We start from the raw sequence: 20,232 nt of genomic DNA, 5'->3' as shown, positions 1-20,232 counted from the left end.
CAGGGTTATATTCCACTTTCCACAAACTCATCAGTCAAATAGTTGAATAAACTCCAGAGAAACACCACTAGAAATGACATGATATTTGCATCAGATAGCTTACCAGCAAATATTCCAGCACATATAGCAGAAGACATAGAAAAACGATATGTTGCAAACCAGGAGACAATAGGCAGTACACCAGTAACAATCAAAGCAATTGTTGAAGCCATAGCCCACCCAAGATAAACTGGTGATGCATAAGGAGAAGTGAAACCTTTCTCGTCCCCAGTCCACCCCTTGTATCCTAAATCATCCAAAGGCTTTGCAGATACTATTCCACCAAGAGCTAAGAGAGATCCAGTAAAAACCAATATGCAAACAGCAAGAATAATACCCTGGGAAGGTACCAAGAAAGGGATGTGAAGACAAAAATAAAGGTTTCTTTTCAAATTCAAAACACAATAAAAACTTTTAATATCAAAGATATTCCTTAACAAATATTGGCAGGAGAACGAAAGAGAGAACTTTGAAGGTATAACTATAACCAAATAAATAAAGTATCAACTGCTTTTTATCAACAAGCAGTGAGGCTATCAATGGAATGGTCATCAAGTTGGATTTCTTCCAGACCTAACCTGATTAAGCAAGATAAGGATCTTAAATATCAACCCTTTTAATCAGGATGAATCTGTCCACCCTGATTTAATCCAGTTAAGATCCAGTTCATAAGATGTTCACATAATTTAATCAGATGTCAATTTTCCGCAATATAACTTTTAACTTCATGTAAATAGTGCATAATACAACAAATTCGTTTTGGTATTACACTGTAAAACCAGCGCTGTTGAAGTCCATATACCAGACCTTTCTAAAGAATCACTAACACCCAACCAGGAAAAATATCATAATAGTTGTTGAATGGTACAACTATACACATTATGAAATACTAGTTCAAAACAAGATGCTAAGTGGCAATTCAGCAGTATGTGCATCATGGTGATTGAGCCTTCCAACTTTCTAAAATTATTCCTTGCAAGCAGGCAGGACCAAGAAAAAACTACATGTCAACTATAGCTTTTCACCTATTTATTATCTGATAAAGAAACAAAATTGACAGATCTTGGCTATCAAATTACCAGCAGAAACTGTAGATAATATAATATAAAATATTACCCTTGATTAGTTATGAGGACACCCACCATGATATCCACTACCCAAGTCCAGTCCAAAACTACTTCCATCAAAACATGAGGGGCAAAGATTGCAAATCATATATATTGTTAACTTATAGTGAACAAATACAGGGCAGCAGAGATTTGTGTGCCTCCTCATTAAAAAGTGGCAGAAATTAGCCCACAGCAAACGCAGCCAATTAAGAACCAAGTTAAGAAAATCAAAATAAGGGCACAATGGAATTAAATGTCTTTAAATGAACGTATAATATATATCAGTGGCATATGCACGTCAACAAGTACTGAACATGTTTTTTAACATTTTATGCCTGTTTTGCTTTCTTTCAGTGTGCTGTATGCACTTTTTTCTCTAGGGTCTTCAACATTATCACAGAAGGGCCACAATAGAACAACCTAACTATTTTAGAATATCATCATCATTATTTAACCTTGTCCCAACCATATCAGGTCAGCAACATGAATCTAGTTTTACCATTCTGTCCTGTTCTGTGCCATATCCATTGTTATATTATGGACCCTAAAATCATCTCACCATTTCAGCCCATGTCCTTTTTGGTCTTCCCCTAGCTCTTTTAGCCCCTTCAGTGTCTAATAGATCACTTCTTAATGGTGATGTAAATGTTATTCTCTGCATCCAACCAAACCACCCTAGTCTACTTTCCCTCATTTTATCACTTACTGAAACTACTGCTACATCCTTTCCATAAGTTCATTTCTGATCCAATACTTTCTAGTTTTCCCACTCATCCATCAAAATTCACAACATTAAAGCATTTCTGCCACTTAAATTCTTCAACATTCTAACATATAATATTATATAAAACAACATAACACATTATATTACATTGCATCAAATTATATTATATGTCCATTACAAATATCAAAATTGGAAGCATACTAGATGTCGTTATGCAGCACCCAGCACTCACAAATGGGTCTTGGGGCCCCATAATATTTCAAATACATCCACATTATCAGGCCCTAGCATCAAATGATTACAACAATGTACCATGAAATCAGCTTGATCACATCACAACAATTACCTAGTTCCACTTTACGATTCATGGTGGGAGAAGTTATATTTTAAAGCTCAAGGAATAGGGAAGTGGGGAGTCTGGGGACAAGTATTAAATGTAATTATTCATGATTATATTTGCCTAAGGTAATCTCTTAGGTTGCACCACCTAAGCAGTGGCATCCAGTAATCGAAACTGCACCATGTGGTGAGACATGGGGCAAAGAGCCACTCAAAATGCAATTATGCACCTTATACAATAAAGTATAGAAGCACTATGTAGTGACATATAGGGGAGGCAGACCCATCAAAAAGTCCTTAGTTCTATAACCATAACACAACCTATAAGGTAAAATCCAAAAGGCAGTCAAGTGGCTTGGTTCTTGCCTAACCAGCCAGCACCAAGTACTCCATTAATCAGGAGCCCATGTCACATAACCGGTACAACATTAAGAGATGTATTACATTCTATCCACCAAATAAACAACCGGTGAAGGTTAAAAAGTCAGTAAATGTTTTTTTTTATGAATAAAAAAAAAGTCGGTAAATGTTGCCAATCCAACTTGCAACATTATTCACAAAATAAAAGTTTCATATTGTGGGCTGAAATAATGGACTAGTTCCCAAATACCAGCATAATTGTGAGAGTTTTCAGTGGGCATACATACATATATACATACATACATACAAGAGTTCTGGTATAAGCACAAATAAGATGCATGATGTAGGTAAAAATGTTTTATTGGTCATGTAAAGGAGACAGAAAGTTGCTGCAAAGACCTCCTTTGTCCCAGAATTTTGATGATTTCCCCCATGACTTGCACAATCAACACGTCGAACCCAAAACTCGTAGCCATTACGGATCCATATAGGAAGGGCAATAGATAGGCAGGCCACCATGAGGGGAACAGTCAAAGCCAAGCCAAGTAGAACTGATGATTTGCTACAGAAGAGAACACAAAAACATAAACACAGAAGGCATAAAAGCAACATACTAGAATAGGAAGAAGTAACACAAACTCTACAAAAAAAAAAAGTGATTGCTTAAAAGCCAGACAGAAATGACAAGAATTTCCTGTTTATTTAATTAGATAATACAAGTGCCATTGAGGGATCATGGTTAATAGTTGTCAAATGTCAATGTTGTTCATATACAATGTAACTAAATTCTTGTTCATTAGGAAAAAGAACAGAAAAGAAAAGGGTAAAAAAACTGCACATCTAGGTAAGAGAATCCTTCACCACCACACACACACCCCACACAATAGCCACCACAATCATGCAGAAGATGGTTATCATGTGACATGTCAATGTTTTAAGTTAAGCAAGGAGTAAAACCGACTGTATGCAATGTAAATTTGCCAATAACTCAACGGATGTGATATAGGCTGGTCGGCATTGTCGAATGAATTTTTAAGTGATATTTTCATGCTGTTAAAGGTTTGCAATTTGATGTGTTCATAACGGTATACTACTGTGGAGGTTGAAGGAGGCTCAGAGATTATGGTAAGTATCTTGATGGATGGAAGGGAAGAGACTTGGTGTTACCGGTACTGAATGTGAGAGAACAGATCATTAAAAGCATAGGGAATATATGGTTCCCATGGGTTAGCCAGTCAGCTATTGAACAAGCTAACCTCTTGGCCGGTGGTACCATAGGCAGGAATATTACATGGAAACTATCTTTCTTTTGAGACGGTTGATTGAAAAGTTAAGAGAGATCTTCATAAAGTGTTTCTAAGAGAAAGCATATGATTGTAGAATCCCTTCAGAGTGCCTCTTAGATTGGGAGTATCACAGGGCCACGCCATGGGCAACCCAAGAGCTTGAATCTTTTATCCATTTACTTGCCTGTATTTTGGCTTCATTATTTCTTAGTCATAAATTTCCTCTTGAGTAAAGATAGACAACTAACAGATCTAAACAGACCGCTTTTCACTAATATGTTAAATGGACTTTTCTTGATCCCATTTTTACTGATACCAGAAATTCACCTATCTAAATTACTTGACAATTTTCTTGCTTCTTTATGTGAGAGTTCCATCCACAATATCATGGAACCTTCTTGCTTATATCTTTTGCTTCAAAAGGTGCATTATTTCTTCCTCTCTATTCTCTTTTCAGATATGAATTTCTTTCTTATAATTAAGGTCCTTATCCCCCCCTCTTATGAATAACTGCAACATTTTTATTAAAAATTAAAGCAAAGTACAAGTAAAGCAGAGGAAGATAAACTCCTACACACAAAAATTTACTATAGAACCCAGAACATTTGATCTCTTCCCACCACCTATTTTGCTAGTACACCAGCAAACGAATTAGCACTCCCTTTAACCCATTCCGGTTATATTTCCATATTTTGTTTCAGCCATTTAATCTCTTCCTTTCATTAAGATAGCAACCAAAATCCAGCTTGCTCCCTTATCAACCAACCTACTACCAACTTTGAGTCACCTTAAACAATCAACTCTCTAATGTTCAACTACTTTGCCCCTTTGCACTCATTCCAAAACCTCAGCTCTTAACAAATCACCTATACCAATTGGACCTGAATAGAAGGTTAGTATTTTACATTCTTCATTCCTGATACTCCTCCAATAACCAACGGACCAGGATTCCCTTCACTACTACAATCAAAGTTCAACTTTATTGGATCACCAATGGATGGAGATCAAATAGGAACTGTAACAGCCTTAACCGGACCCGAAGGAGCCACCACCATGCAATTTCTATGCAAATCAACCAATGGAACATCATCAAACAGTTGACGCAACTATACCAGTGAACTACTCTTATTATGCTTACTTAAATTAATTCAGCACAACTTCTTTCCTCATCTTCAAAAATTCTCGAGTTCCTGTCTTCCCAAACTGTCCAATAAACAACTGCTCTTGTGCACCTCCATAGAATTCTCCTCCTCTTCTTAGGCCAAGTAGCAAAGTAGAGGCAAACAAGCTTTGTACATTTGGTGGGGGAGTCCACCTACACCCAAACAAAGAAGAAACCAATCCCAAATAGAACTTTCAAAGGGGCAGGAGATTAATAAACGATAACAAGTCTCACCGTTATAACTTTTATCCACCACAATCATTCTATTAGGACTACCTTTCCATCCTACACCATCCAAACAAGGGGCAAAATCTTCTTTACATTTGTATATAATTTTTAGGAGCATTTCTTTTCTTTGTTTGGAGCCAGATGGATACCATCAATAAGACCTGAAGACAAGTTTACCCCCTTTCTTCTGCCCTTGGATGGAACAAAAAAGTAAAAATTATGTAAAGGTGTCAAAGAGAAGGTGGTGTGGTCAATTTGGTTGGGGGGAAAAAGCCACAATCATTTTGTAAAAAAAGAACAATGAAGAAACATTTGAGGACTTGATAACCCTCAGGTTAGTTTATTGGCTTCACACAAGACAAGAGTTCAGAGGTCCCGGCACCAACAAGGCAATGACACCATGAGAGTGTAGATTAATAGCCTCTTCATTGACTAGAAGAAGCATACCCTTCAGCAGCAATCACCTCTTGCCGAATTATCCATCATAATAGATATTCAAATGTTAAAAGTAAAATATGAGGTCTTTTGGAGGACTTTATTCATATTCAGATTGTGTTGCTTCTTCAGTCCTATGGCTGATGGCTACTCAAGCTGTACCAATGCATTAGCAGAAGAGGTCTCCCAAGTGATGGTTGAATGCTAGGTAGGAAAAATAAGGGCCCATGGCCCTTCACAATGTCATTAGGCAGCTGGAACACTTCCTCAAATGTGAACATCTCTTCAAGCGAGTCCAAATATTAGCTAGTAATGCAGCACATTCATCATTTAGAGGACCTGTTGGGCATAGAGACCGGTACTACGGGTCTCTCCCTAAGGGTAAATCCTGATTTTGTCATATGGGGTTAAGGTAATGTTAGGTATCTTGGTTCTCATAGTATGGGACTCTGCACTCTTTTTTTATTGGTAGTGTGGGAGAACTTTGAAGAGTTTTGAGCTTATAATAAAACTCCTGATATGTTATTGGTAAATATAAGAGTGGCCATTTCACTACATTGTTTACTAATCCACTGTAAGGGAGATCTCAAAGGGTATGTTGCCCATGGAATTAAGCCAGGGGGAAAAAATGGAGATGCTCATGGGATATTTTGCACAGATAAGGAAAATGAGACATAAGTGGCAGAGCCACATTGGAAAAATTAGAAATGAGTGCATTAATAAGAGGCAGCATTCACTGATTATAGAAAACAGATCAGTCTAGGACACTCCAATACTTTACAAAGAAAAATTGCAGTTGCAGCCCAAAAGAAGAAAAGCATGCACTTCCAGATCACCCACTTTCCATGTGGAAAATATCAGCAGAGAAGTCCATTCCACATGCCAAAAAGAGGCAACTATTTACTAGAAAAAGATCAAGAATTAGAAATATATCCTGGGGTAACCATTTATATATAAGCAGGAAAAAAGTGAAATATATCCTGGGGTGTAAGTCCAAAACAGTGGCTTCCAGTGGGTCTCTTAACAGATGAATACTCCAAATCCTCTATACATACTCCACAAAAAGACCGAGAAGAACTTGCGAGTTCAGATAGAATAAAACCACATAGATAACCACCCAATTCAGAGATAATAGTTGTAGCACAAAGCAAAAACCTCACCCTATTTAGAACATATAGTAGAGCTAGATGAAATAATGCCATCACAACATAGAAAAATTTAGAGAAATGACAACTGATCATTGAATTGAAGAAAGGGTGTATCATACCTCAAAAAGGAAAGCAGCAAGCCTACACAGGTGCTCAACAGCCAGGCAATGAAACCATACTGAAATTTTGGTAACAAGTTAGGGACCATAAAATGGGAAATAATGTCAGAACAAGTATTTAAATATATGACCCAAAAAGAAAAAGGAAACATAAAATGTCAAGGCAAAATATAAGTCCCACTCCATCGAAAAAAAATTAAATGCATACAATGCAAGTGACAAAGAGTTACTCATATGCAAATATTAACCCTTCCATACAGACAACATATCAAGCAGATATAAGATGAGGATCATAACCAATATTACATGAACCAATTCCTCAAGTGCCTCTTTTACACCTTCACAACCAGTTCCCCAAGAATGACGTACCATTAATGTCAGGTTTCAGAAAGTTAAACTACAACTTTCAGCTTACTAAACCCATTGCCACTTTTTCTAGTCTAAATTTGTAAGGACAAAGAGTTTTCTTCTTATTTTTGAGCAGCAACGGCAATCAAATAACATTATTGAGAAACTGAGAAAGGAAGTCTTTCATTCTAAAAGGTACAAAAGGGACCAGCACAACAGCATCAAGGTTGAAACCACCCAATAATAGATATCACCTCTTCTACCTTGCTATTTCCATGCATTTTTCCAACAAGTCACATATGCCCAATATCATGGACTTTGACCAATCAAAAGAATTAGCCATGAAACATGAACACAGTCCTGTGAATACTCCACCCCAACCCACATTACTAAATAAGGCGTTTATCAAATGTCTACACTCCAATAGCCCCAACTCCCAGTGCCCATTAGGAGGCTTTCACACAGCAACTTCTGGCATTGCAAGGTACGCCCCACACAGAAGCCAAGTCATGTTTGTGAAAAAGCACAGAAGCCAAAAATAGGGTTACATGAACTGAGAAATCAACTTTCCAATGAAGCTATTTTGGTAGTCTCTCACAAGCGGCTTGGCTATCGCGGCTCAATAAATACTGAAGCCCTCCCAAAGGGGCCCCCATATTACTGCAAAGCTTTGACACCCCCTCTAAGCATCTAGTCAAGGCTTCCACCACCTAACCCTGAGCAACAGAATTAAGAAAATCTAATCAAAATATGCATGCCTTTTAAGGTCCAAGTTCTATTAAACACCATTCAATAATTTTTTGGTTCTATCTTCCATGCTTTGCTGGCTATGGGAATGCTAGTACTTGCTAAAATGAAAGAAACCTATGCAATATGATATCTCCAAGAACACATCCAATCCAAGATAACACATTCACCATAAACTTTTTAATGCTTCCAACAAGGCTGATCAGTTTATCTCCATTTTTCCCTCTGTCAGAGTATGGGCATATGAACCACCGTAGACCGGGTTTAGTAGATCTTGAATCAAAACCAAGTCAGCCTGGTCCAATGACCAATCTAGGTCACCAAGCAGTAATTCAGAACAAATTAAATGAAGTTGTATAAGAATGAACTAGTGGCTGACAGCTGGCCACCCATGATGCATTGACAAAACTATTAGAAGATTCTGGAAATACTCTTAAAAGAAAGAAAAATATAAATAGGAGGGGGACCCAAATTCTCTCTTCCTTCTCCCTCTCTTCTCTCTCAGGCTTTCTCTTTGTTCACCCATCACCGAGTCACCGACCTTCAGCAGGAACTGCAGCAGCCTGATCCCTCTCCGGATGGGTACATAGCACAGCCCTTCCAGGGGGCGGCAACTAACTTCCATTCCCATTCAGATCCGGCCATCTCTTTCTCAGATTCTTGGATCACCCAAACTGTTTCTGGTCCATGCCCTTACAACCACCTTAGGGAGCAACATCAAATGATAACAACAACAACAAATAATATTATTTGTGTTGTTCACGATACCTAACATGGAGGACAAAACACTAGCAGCAGTTCCACTTCACCACATCCCAATCACTACTAATAGAATGGCATGGGAAAACTATTGGATCGAAGAGCTTTACCTTTGACCATGAAAACAATTTCCCTGACTTTGTTGCATGAACACCCTTCTCAAGTTTTGATTCATATAATGCCTTCAACCTCAACCACCTACAAAGAGTACAAGGCAGAAGATATCCTCATCTGTGGCACACTTAGCAATGCTTTTTTTTAAAACAACTAGAATACCAACAAAACGTCAGCAGTGTTTCCATCACATTCTTAATCCATTCACCCAAAATTTTTTGCAACCAACTCACCTTCGATCTTCAAATAGTTCCCTCCAGATCCCCCCCCCCCCTTTTCGCTCTTTCTCACTATGGGGGCTCTCTCCTCCCACCAAAGTCACTAAACCTTGACAATATTATCCACTTAAGTTCACCAGTCTACCAAAAAATGTGTTCCTCTCATGAGCTTAACTTCCTCACCCAAAACAATTGAATATTCAGAAATATGTGTTCTACTTAAACCCTCTAACCACCATTTCTCAGCCTCTTCCTATAAAAAGTGCAGAATCCTAATCAGCTTGGAAAAAAGGGCACTTAAACACCATTTTTCCATCTCTCTTCCAAGAATCAATCAAATCTACAACACATTACAGTGTACTGTCACAGGAATCTAGCTTCTCTTTAATCAAAACTCCAAATCCGGGAACCCCATCCTAACATGAAAACAAAGTGATTATGCACAAAAAGAATTGGTACTTTCAAACTCATTACACAGGCTTTTTCCCTTCGATCAAGATTATTAGAATCATAAACCTGATGACAAGGCATAACAAAACCACCCTCTCAAGTACAAAAATAAACAAACAAATGAAAAAACAGCTATAAGTAAAGAAAACCAGACCCCAGCAGCAATACTACTACAAGGTCTAGAGCACAAAACTCAACGAAAGACAAATATGTGAAAAAACAAGGCAGATTGTAGGATTCCTAAAAAGGATATGCCACGTGAACTCTTATAAGGCCCAGGGCATATGATTGTTCACAGGAAGACACCAGTAAATTTATTTCTAGGGATATACCTGGACAACTATACAAGGAGGCCCTATCAAGCATCAATTTTCAGGGTCATCTGGTCATCAATAGATGAAATACTAAGACTTAGGGCCTTTTAATGGCTTTCAACATTAATATCCATCCCATATTAGATCCATTTGTGAATTGTCAAACTTTGAACCATGGTAAATTCCATAACAAGCATCTTATCCAGCGAAGGCCTTGCAGTATCTGGGCAACATACTTGTTAGGTCTGGTCTTAAGGGAGAGCCCCTGAAAGGTTCTGCTTTTTGTATTTATAAGCCCAACGCTAAGCATATACTTTGATGAAATGTTAATAAAATTACTAATACAGTTATTGAGCAAAAATAAAATAAAATAAAAGTGGTTTCCAAAATAAATTCCCAATCACAAAAATTTTAAAATAATGCTTTGAGCCAGGTATTTATTTATTTTTTTGTAAACAAAGAAAAATTTTATTACTACATAATGTAATAGAAAACTTTAATCTCATACAATAGCCCTTGGTGAGGCATGAGCTGCAGCCTCTCCCAACTAATTACAAGGAAATTAGAAAGAAGAAAGAACAAGAATTACAGCTGAGCCCAAAACAAGACTTCCCTAATTGCCCCTTGCTTAGCTAAACCATCAGCCAAAGCATTTGCTGATCTCCCCAGTCCCCACCCATTGTATAAGAACAGACATATTCCTTGTCAGCCACTGAAACTTTTTTATTTAATTCTTGTAGCACCATATAATATCCCTGGGATTCTTCAACCACCCCACCACCACCTTGGAGTCCCCTTCAATCAGTAGCTGCCCTACAACCAGTTGATTTGCAAATTGCACTCCTTCTAGGGCTGCTAGTAATTCTGCCCTCACTGAATCCCCAAATCCCAGAGGACCTGAGTGGAGTACAAACTCTTCAAGCTCGTTTCTCAGCACACTCCCCATTCCAGAGTGTCTTGGATTACCATGACTTCTCCCATCAAAATGCATCTTCATAATCCTTCATGCGGTGGGATCCATCTTGTAACTGCCCTAGCCTTACTGGATGAACACCTTGCTACTGCTAACCAATTTCTCAATTAGTCTGTAAAGGAGAATTGATGGAACAGTTCCATGGCCTTTAACCAATGTATTGGAATATTCTAGCATTCCTTTAAAACCTGACCATTCCTTCTCTTGGAATATTCTAGCATTCCTTTCTTCCCAAATTGTCCAGATCGAGGCTGCTCCAGCGCATCTCCACATAATTTTACCTCTTTTTTAAGGTCAAATGAATGTAGAGGGTTTAAAAATCATGCTTATTCCTGCTGGCAAGTTCCACCTGCACCCGAACAACAAAAAAAGCCAAAACCATTATTCTGCAGAAACAGGACAGGACATTAGTAGATGGTAACAATCCTCCCCATGAGCTTTACAAAGAGAAGTGTACACCAGTTGGGTGAGATACAAAGGAAAGGTCTTCTCTTTTGAAAGTTATCTAAGGTGTTCACTTTCCCATGATACACTTCCCAACAAAATGCCATTATCTTAGGAGGAACTGGCCAGAACCAAATTTCTTTCGAAGGGAAAACCTGTTGAGAGGGACACTGACTGAGGGTTAAAGAAAGAAGCGCAAGAAAAAAAAAGGAAAAAAAAACCCTTTAGACTTGGGAACCGAAATCCTTTTGCCTGGCTTACATGGATCCAAACAAAACTGATTACAAAGACAAAGCAAATTAGAGAGGGAATCAACCTCATCATCCATTAACCTCCTACGAAAGACAAAATCCCAATTCGTATCAAAGGGGCTTCCCACAGGTGGGATAAAGTTTGAGACAACATCTTCCTTATACAAGGAGACAGAGAATAGTGAGAGGAAAAGGTTATTCAAAGGGGTATCTCCAACCCAAATATCCTCCCAAAAATGAACTGAGTTTCTAGAACTAAGGAACTGGGAAGAACACTATAGATGGCTTTCCAAGGAGTTGCCAGAGTAGCCTGCCTTGATACACCAGCATCCCACCCATTCCCTGAACTTCCATTAATACTTCCCCCCACTTTGTGCCATAGCCTCCCTCTCTCCAAATGCCAACGCCATAACCACTTCCCCAATAGAGCTATTTTTTTCTGACTCATCTTTCCTAATCCTAAACCACCCTCCTCTTTGTTTCTACACACGACTTCCCACTTCACTAAACGACCCGATCCTTTTTTTCTTTGTCCTAGTTCCCAAAGGTGGTCTCTCATTAACCTCTCCAACTTTTTTGCTTCCCTAGGTGGTATCCTAAAGACAGATAAAAAATAAGTAGGCAGGTTCTTAGCTCTTATCAAGATGATCCTACTCTCCCTAGGGTTTGCTCCTAACGGAAGCCCTAAGTAGGACATAGGCCAATAGGAGATAGAACATTCAAGGCACTTTGCAATAGCCTCAACTTCCCTACCTTCCAAATTGATGCCCGCTATACAACTATTTTCTAGATTTATTCCCAGATTGGAAATTCTTTTAAATCCTTTAATCAACTCTTTCAAATTTGTTACCTTCTCACCATCACCCCCATCACACAAAATCATCAAATCATCTGTAAACTGAAGATGGGTGACTAGGGTCCAACTTCTACCTATCCTCCAACCCCTTAGTATCTTCCCTATCGACCTTAGTGATGAATCTACTGAGAACATCAGCTACTAGGTGAAAGTGGGTCTCCTTGCCTAACACCTCTACAAGCTGGAAAGAAATCCTTCACCACTCCATTAACCAAGATTGAGCAATCGCAGGTACTAACACACCCAAACATCCATCTACACCATCTCTCTCCAAACATACAAATCCTCAACACTTCTAAAAAGACTGCCAATCCACCAAGTCATAAACCTTTTCGAGATCCAACTTACAAATAAAACCTCTTTTCCCTAACCTTTTCATCTCCTCCACACTTTCATTAGCAATCAAGACTTGGTTGGTTATTGATCACCCTTGAATGAAAGCCCCTTGAGCTTGGTTGGTTATAGATGGGAGAACTTGTTTAATCGTCAACGAGAGCATTTTAGTCTCAAATCCCATGGTATGTTATTCTCTTCTCTTATTTCACTGGTTCATACTCTTTGCCCACATTTCAATTCTTAACTAGTTTGCTCTTTTAATCAACAATAAGCTTTATTTTTGTAATCAACCAGAATAAATTAATATAGAAAAAGAACAAGCAAACAGAATTAAGATAACAAGACTTTTGTGGGGCCAAATTTACTCTTAGGTGGCTACGCAGAAATGTTTTAAAGATGTTTCTATAGTAATTTTTAATAATACACATTTTGTATCTAATGTAAAACGGTCAATTGTATAGGGAGGCACACTACAGTTGCAAGTATAGTATTGTGCAGCTCTAATACTGTACATATTTTGCATACTAATGAAATATTACACTTTTCTTCAAAAAAAGGACACCAATGTCAAAAGACACTGGAAAAAGCAAGTGCAAATAATGCTCCTAAAATCCAAATAAATTCTCCAAATTCCAAAGGTGAACATTGAAAATCAGTGAAGCATACCTTGCGAGGTTTTGAAGTCATAGCCATTTCTTCTGATTTTAGTGAGCGAAGGAATGCCATTATCGAACAAACAACAGGGGATAAAAGCAGAACAGAAAAGCCAAATTCGAACTGCAAAGACAATAATTTCCATGAATAGTAGCAATAACACATCAAACCCAATAATTTAAAAACTGACCCAGATATTGAACCATTCTGCCCTCTCGATATGGATCAGCTGTTCAACCACCCAGGCCAACTGGTGAATGGGTCAGGAGGATACCATAAAAAATCAAAAGAAATAATAATACAAGATCCCAATAACCAATTGAATGGGTCAGGTGGTCAACGGTTCAACCATCTAGGTAAAGAAGTCATTGACCAAGTAAATGTGTTTTTGTAAAATAGCTGCTTGGAGGTTAACCCAATGCAGTATTGAGACCAGGTCACCATGTACTGGTCCAACCAGCCAAGTCAACAATGGATTGAAAACACAAGCCAAGCCACCATAAACATTTAAATCGATTGTCATATTAGACCTTAATGACTTTAAAATATCCTAAACTGGAAAGTCATTCTCACCTGTTGATGCGTGGCATTTATCACTTTAATTGTCTTTGGACGAAAAATGGCCACAACAACTGTTTCAAGGATGAATATAAAACTAAACAAAACCCATGCTCGCTCTGGGGTACCTGCTATTTGATGCAAAATAAATCTAGAGAAATCTAGCCATTTTTCCAATCCATGGCGCCTCAGTTCTTCTGACAATGAAATCTGGTTGGGGATGGTATTGTCTAGGCTGTTTGAGTCAATGACAGTGATATCTGTATTGTCTCTATGATCTCTATCTGCATCTAAGCTACTTCTCTGTAGTAATGCCAGAATAGTGGGATCCAATCCCTTCTCTTTCAACATAACAGCAAAATTTGGATCCAGTCCTTTATCTTGCAATAGGCTAGCCAATTCATGATCACCTTGCCTTGCCCTTCTTTTCAACATAGAAGTAACCCTGGGATCATTCAGACTCTCTTGGAAGGCAAAAGATAAATTTAACTCCAATGCCTGTTGATTGGCTAAAGTTGAAGTGCTTGACTCACACCCCTGGCTTTCCAGGCCACCACTAGAACAGACCACAAAAGAGTTGGTATGATCAAATTGTTTATCAACAGATGTAATTGCAACCTCAGATTCTTGAACAACAGAACGACAGGAACTACTACGCAATGCTAAACTTGGCCTTCCACTATCCATGCTCTTATCACTATTAATACCTTCATGAGAACTAGCAGTTCTACCTAGAATAGCATTATTCCAACTACTAGCATCACCTGCGCAAAGTGTTGTACTTCTAGAGATGGTTTCAATACCATTAACAAGTGGACCTGCTTCAACACTACTGCTACGCTTCACGCTAGACCCACAACCTTCAGAAGAGCTCGATGAACTATTCTGTCCTTTACGTCTGAACCCCTCCCTAAGGCGAATTACTGTACTCTGTAGTGCATCTCTCCTTGCAGCTAATGGATTTGTAACTGATAGATGGCGAGAAACAGCAGCCCCTAACAGCACAGATGCAACAACAGCATAACTAATACAATGTCCCAGATACCTGAAGAAAACAGAAAAAGTTAATGGAACCATAAGTATAGAAACAATAACATAAACCAATAAATTCCAATCACGTGCAATAAAATAAAAAATAAAATAAAATCGAATCCAGAACAAACCAATAATGCACTCCAAAGCAGATGAGGAAAACACGTGAAGTTCCAGCAACAAATAGCGCTGCAACTCGGCTCTTGAGAAGTTCAAACCCAAACAAGCAAGCACCCATGTTCCAATCTATCAAAGGATCAATTGAACCAATTTAAATATTAAACAATACCAAAAATATCAAAGCAAGAACATATACAAAGAAAATTGCACAAATGTATGACAAATATTCACATATACAAATAATGCATTGTATGCCATTATCCATGTGTCCATCTTATGTACAAATACATGCATTCCTTGGGTATATGCATGTTTGGGTGCATATTATAATAAAAAGATGGTGTGCATACCTAGAATAACAACAGCAGCTGAAGTAATGGCCCCCAACCAATGGGCCTCCTTTGCGGTCAAACCATATAATATGGAGTATACAACAAGTACAAACAAAGACCCAAGATAAAGAAGTCCAAGATGTGAAGCCCTGTAAAAGAGTTAGATCAGAAGAGATTGAAAGAAATGAAATTTTGTTTTGGGAGAACCGTGGCCCTATACACTGAAAGCATATCAATGCTTCTGATATGTAAAATACTACTGAAAATGTTCTATACCCATCTTAGCCAAAAAACTAGTCACTGCAAGAAATAACAAGTTACTAGAACAATTACAATTCCAACCACCTCTGAAACACTTGTAATGGAAATAATAATGTTGGTTGATCAATATATATAAAAAATGAGACAGTCTATAAGAAAGGAATATCAAGGACTTGCCTACTAGATTTTCGAGTATATAATTCATTCGGATCTGGTGGTTCGGGTAAGCAAGCCACTGGTCCCACTTCAATACAATCAGAATAAGCAAATTTGTATGACTTCCTAACATACTCATCCACATCTAAGCCAGTACCTGAGGAATGCATACATTAAGGAGATTAGGAGATTAGGAGATTATCTGGAACCATTTTGAGAAAAAGATTGCCAAAGGTTAGGTCCGTATCCAGTCCACCACTCCCAAGACCCCAGATAGCTACAACCAACATTGGGTTATTGCTTCATTTTAACCAGTACCATTTTGACCACCACTTAGTGTAAGTATCGTCATGCCATGTAATAAATGATGCATGTCCTTTAATTTGGTAAACATTTAAATTAAAATCAGCATGAGCAAATGATTACCATTGAAGACCATTCTGCAAATAAAGAGCATGTTGATTGCCAAAGCAATTGCTGATACACCAAAGAAAAAGCCTGAGGGTGAATAGCGCTTGGATGCATTTGAACCTGCTGTGACATATACAGCACAGAGTTCGTATGCGCAGAGAATTGCAACAGCCAGAAGAAGAAGAATAGCAACAGCCCCTTTTGAAGAAAAGAAAAGGCAAATTAGATTCAATACAAAGAAAATTATCAGTACAAGATTGAAAGTACAAAATTTTGAACATAGATACACAGAGGCTTCAACTTGAGTTGCAAGACAGCAGAGTAATGTCAGCAACCCAATAAATGGCCTTCAACAAGAAGGCTTGTCAACCAATAGAAAATTTAAGATTTAATCACTTGTCCCCTACAAACCAAATTTTCTATCCAATGAATGTCATATTCCATCAAAGGATCAAAAAGGGTATAGTGAGGGCAGTGTTTTAAAAGCGCAAGACGCAAAAAAGTGCAGGGGCCAATTTGCGCCTGAGGCACAAGGCGCAAGGTGAGGCGCGCACCTTTTTGAAGCAAGGTGCAAAAATACAGGAAAAGCTAAAAAATCAAAAAAAAAAAAAAAAAGCCTCAAGGGGCGCAGTCGGGGGTCCAGGAGCGGACCCCCGGCCCAGCCGTTAAGCTCAAAAAAAGCATAAAGTGCAGAATTTTAGAAAGCCGTGCGCCTAGGACCTGGGCGAGGCGCACCCTAAAATGTGGCTTCCCTGTGTGCCTAGGCACACCTTTTAAATCACTGAGTGAGGGTGATGACTGGCTAAGGAACTAATGAAGAAACTAAACAGGAATAGAGCAGATCCTAGCTGGGTAAGGACTAGGATGTTGCAACATAGGTAAGAAATAAACTAACTCCTAATTATCATCATTTAGGTCTTATCCTACCATGACCACAAGAGTTGGGCAAATGTTTCGATACTGGCTGCCAACCAGACACACCTACTAACCAATTCCTAATGAAACTAGGCAAACTACTAACAACTCAAAAAAAAAAAATCATAAAATAAGTACAGAAAAGCTATGACAGATTGGCAGTACCTCTATTACCTAAAAATACAAAAACAATTAAAAAAGTAAACTCCAAGGACCCTTCAAAACATTGGCTCTTGACGCCCACCCCCCCACTTTTGAAAATCCCCCTCCCCAAAACTTTCATCCAATAATCAGATAACCCACTCAGTTACCATTCTGTCGAGGAAATTTACAGAATATGCCCATATGCATGCCAGGTGCATTGTTAGACATTTCAAAAACCCTAAAATGCATTTTTCTTGATTTATAGTATTTAGTCATTTTATTATATTGTCAAGAAAAATAACTCTAGTCATAATCTTCCAACAAAAGATCTAGACCAATGTTTTGAAAGCAACAGGCACAAGAAAAGTGTGGGGCTTTCTAACACCTAAGGCACAAGGTGAAGCACATGGATGATGAAGCAAGAAAACATCATACCAAAACAGATCCAGCAAAGAGTTCAGCATGACCCATGCTAACCCCAAGGTTGATAAAAAGTGCCCCCAAATAGCAGAGGAGACAGGGCAATGGAGGGACAAGTGGTTGTTATCTTCCCCTGCTTGGCCACAAAGCACACAAAGCAGATCCTGGAATCTGCACCCCTCTTTTTGCCAAGTTCACTTTTGTTAAGCAGCCGTCCAACACTACAGCCCATACCAGAGCATTGTCTTTGGATGGGGGTAATGGGTTCCAAATTTTAGAGGCAGGAGCATCAGCTCAGTTTCCTTCTGAGAGCTTCCAGGCAAAAGATTTGACTGAAAATATCCCATCTGCACTCCAACTCTAGCTCCAACTATCTAAAGAGTTCAGGTCCAGTGTCTGACTACAGAGCAGCTCTGCCACCTTTTCATTTTCCCAGTCTTGGAAGTGTCTTCGGAAGGAAGGCCACCAGGAGATAGTGCTGTCACTTACTTCACAACACTCGGCCAGTACCACATTCTGATTCTCTGCAATTTGGTATAGTTGAGGGAATAATTCTGCTAAGGAACTGCTGTTGCACCAATTATCTTTCCAAAAACTCAGCCTTTGACCATTACCTAATTTAGGAATTGAACCTCTACTAAGATGCAGAATGATTTCCCTGATTTTCTTCCAGATTGAACCTCTACTAATGCTGTGCTTGGTTTGAAGGAAAAAGTAGGGAAAGGAAAGGAAAGGTAAGGCAGGGAAACCCATACAAGGTTTGTAAAGGTTTCCCTTCCTTTCCCTACTTTTTCCTTTAAACCAAACATAGCCTAAGGTTCAGCAATCAAGTTTCTCCACCAACGTTCTCTTTCCTTCTCAAATCTTCAGATCCACTTACACAGAAGGGCATTATTAAAGATTTTCATTTTCCTCATTACCAGGCCACCTTTCATGGATCTTTTTTTCCTCCTCCTATCCTTTCCAAAGGAAGTCCCTCTGCAGTTTTTCTTTTCTCTGGCCACTTTCACCAGAATTGGAAATAGTGAAAGGTAATAAGGAGGCAAATTAGAGAGGGATCTTTTTAGAAGGGTGACTCTACCTCCCAAGGAAAGATATTTAGCTTTCCAAGAGGCCAGCTTCTTTTCCATATTTTCCACAACTGGGTCCCAAACCAAAGAAGTGCATTTGGCTCCCAGGGGTAGACCCAAATAAATAAATGGAAAAAAAAAAACAAATCTGGCATGTCAGCATTTCAGCCAACTCATCTAAATTATCTACCCTACCCACTGGAATTAGTCTCCTCTTTGACCACTTGGCTTTCAGCCCTGCCACTACTTCAAACCAGGTTAGGACCCCTAACAACACTCCCAGTTGATCCACATCTGCATCGATGAAACAAAGTGTGTCATCAGCAAACTGCAAGAGTTGCACCCTCTCCCCTCCAGGAGCCACTTCAAACCCTTTCCACACTCCCATTTCCCTCACTTGGTCAACAAAGATTGTTAGGATTTCCATCACAAAAATGAAGAGGAGAGGGGAAAGGAGATCCCCTTGTCTTAATCCTCTGGTGCTTTTAAAAAATCCCACCGACTGCCCATTCACTAAAACTGAAAAAAAAAATGATCAATAACAGAAATTGTATTCATTGAAAACATTAAGAAAGATGGAATGGATCAAATGGAAAATAGCAGAGAAGGGAGAGATAAACTCTTGTATCTCTCCCAAAAGATGAACAAGTTACAAACAGCCTAAAACTGAAAATTTTGGGGAAGTAATACAAGCTTTAAAATAGTCCCTCCATTTTTGGCCAAAATTCATTCTTTCCAAGACAAAATCCAAGCATCACAAGTTGACATGGTCGTAAGCCTTTTCCAAGTCCAATTTACATAACAGCCCTGGCCTGCCCTCCCTTTTCCTTGAGTCTATTAGCTCATTTGCCACCAAAACACTGTCCAAAATTTGTCTGCCTGGCACAAATGCAAACTGATATTTTTCTATCACAGTATTTAGGATCTTTTTGAGCCTCTCCATTAAACCCTTAGCCAGGATTTTATAGAAGCTATTCAGAAGACTAATTGGTCTGAAGTCCTTAATGTTTGATGCACCCTCTACCTTCAGAATTAGACAAATGAAAGTATCATTCACGCTCCTTTCCAGAGAAGTACTTTGAACAGATCAGCTCTCACCACCTCCCAGCACCACTTGTAAAAGAGATTGGTGAGGCCATCCGGCCCTGGAGACTTATCTATTTCCAGATTTTCCACCACCTGCCAAATTTCATCTTCCAAGAAGAATTTTGTAGTAATACTTTTCATTTCCGACTGGTCCTCACCCACCAGACCTTCATGTTCAAGCCTCTCTAAGAGGTTTAGCCTTTTCCTTGCATTGGCCATCTTGTGAAAGAAGCTAGATTTTCTATCCCCAGCTTTTAGCCATTTCACCTTAGCCCTTTGCCTCCATTTCAACTCATCCTTATAAGCTAGCATGT

General features: G+C 38.8%; 1 protein-coding gene across 5 annotated transcripts in view; it reads right to left on the bottom strand.

The window, feature by feature from the left end:
• DEK1 (calpain-type cysteine protease family) overlaps positions 1 to 20,232 on the bottom strand; it is a 54,512-nt gene that overhangs the window by 21,293 nt on the left and 12,987 nt on the right. For all 5 annotated transcript variants that reach the window (XM_088953521.1, XM_088953525.1, XM_088953522.1 and 2 more), the window contains exons 4-12: positions 16,299 to 16,481; positions 15,894 to 16,029; positions 15,474 to 15,604; positions 15,135 to 15,249; positions 13,987 to 15,016; positions 13,426 to 13,536; positions 6,950 to 7,008; positions 2,971 to 3,133; positions 104 to 377 (exon numbers count right to left, since the gene is read on the bottom strand). In XM_088953521.1, coding sequence (XP_088809647.1) covers positions 104 to 377; positions 2,971 to 3,133; positions 6,950 to 7,008; positions 13,426 to 13,536; positions 13,987 to 15,016; positions 15,135 to 15,249; positions 15,474 to 15,604; positions 15,894 to 16,029; positions 16,299 to 16,481 — 2,202 coding nt within the window. The remainder of the gene's footprint in view (positions 1 to 103; positions 378 to 2,970; positions 3,134 to 6,949; positions 7,009 to 13,425; positions 13,537 to 13,986; positions 15,017 to 15,134; positions 15,250 to 15,473; positions 15,605 to 15,893; positions 16,030 to 16,298; positions 16,482 to 20,232) is intronic.

This window comes from Nelumbo lutea, chromosome 7, assembly GCF_056320005.1.
Source record: "Nelumbo lutea isolate HS-2025 chromosome 7, American lotus-T2T, whole genome shotgun sequence".
NCBI classification, from domain to species: domain Eukaryota; kingdom Viridiplantae; phylum Streptophyta; class Magnoliopsida; order Proteales; family Nelumbonaceae; genus Nelumbo; species Nelumbo lutea.
The sequence above is the reverse complement of the archived record's forward strand: the minus strand, read 5'-3'. Positions and strand labels throughout refer to the sequence as shown.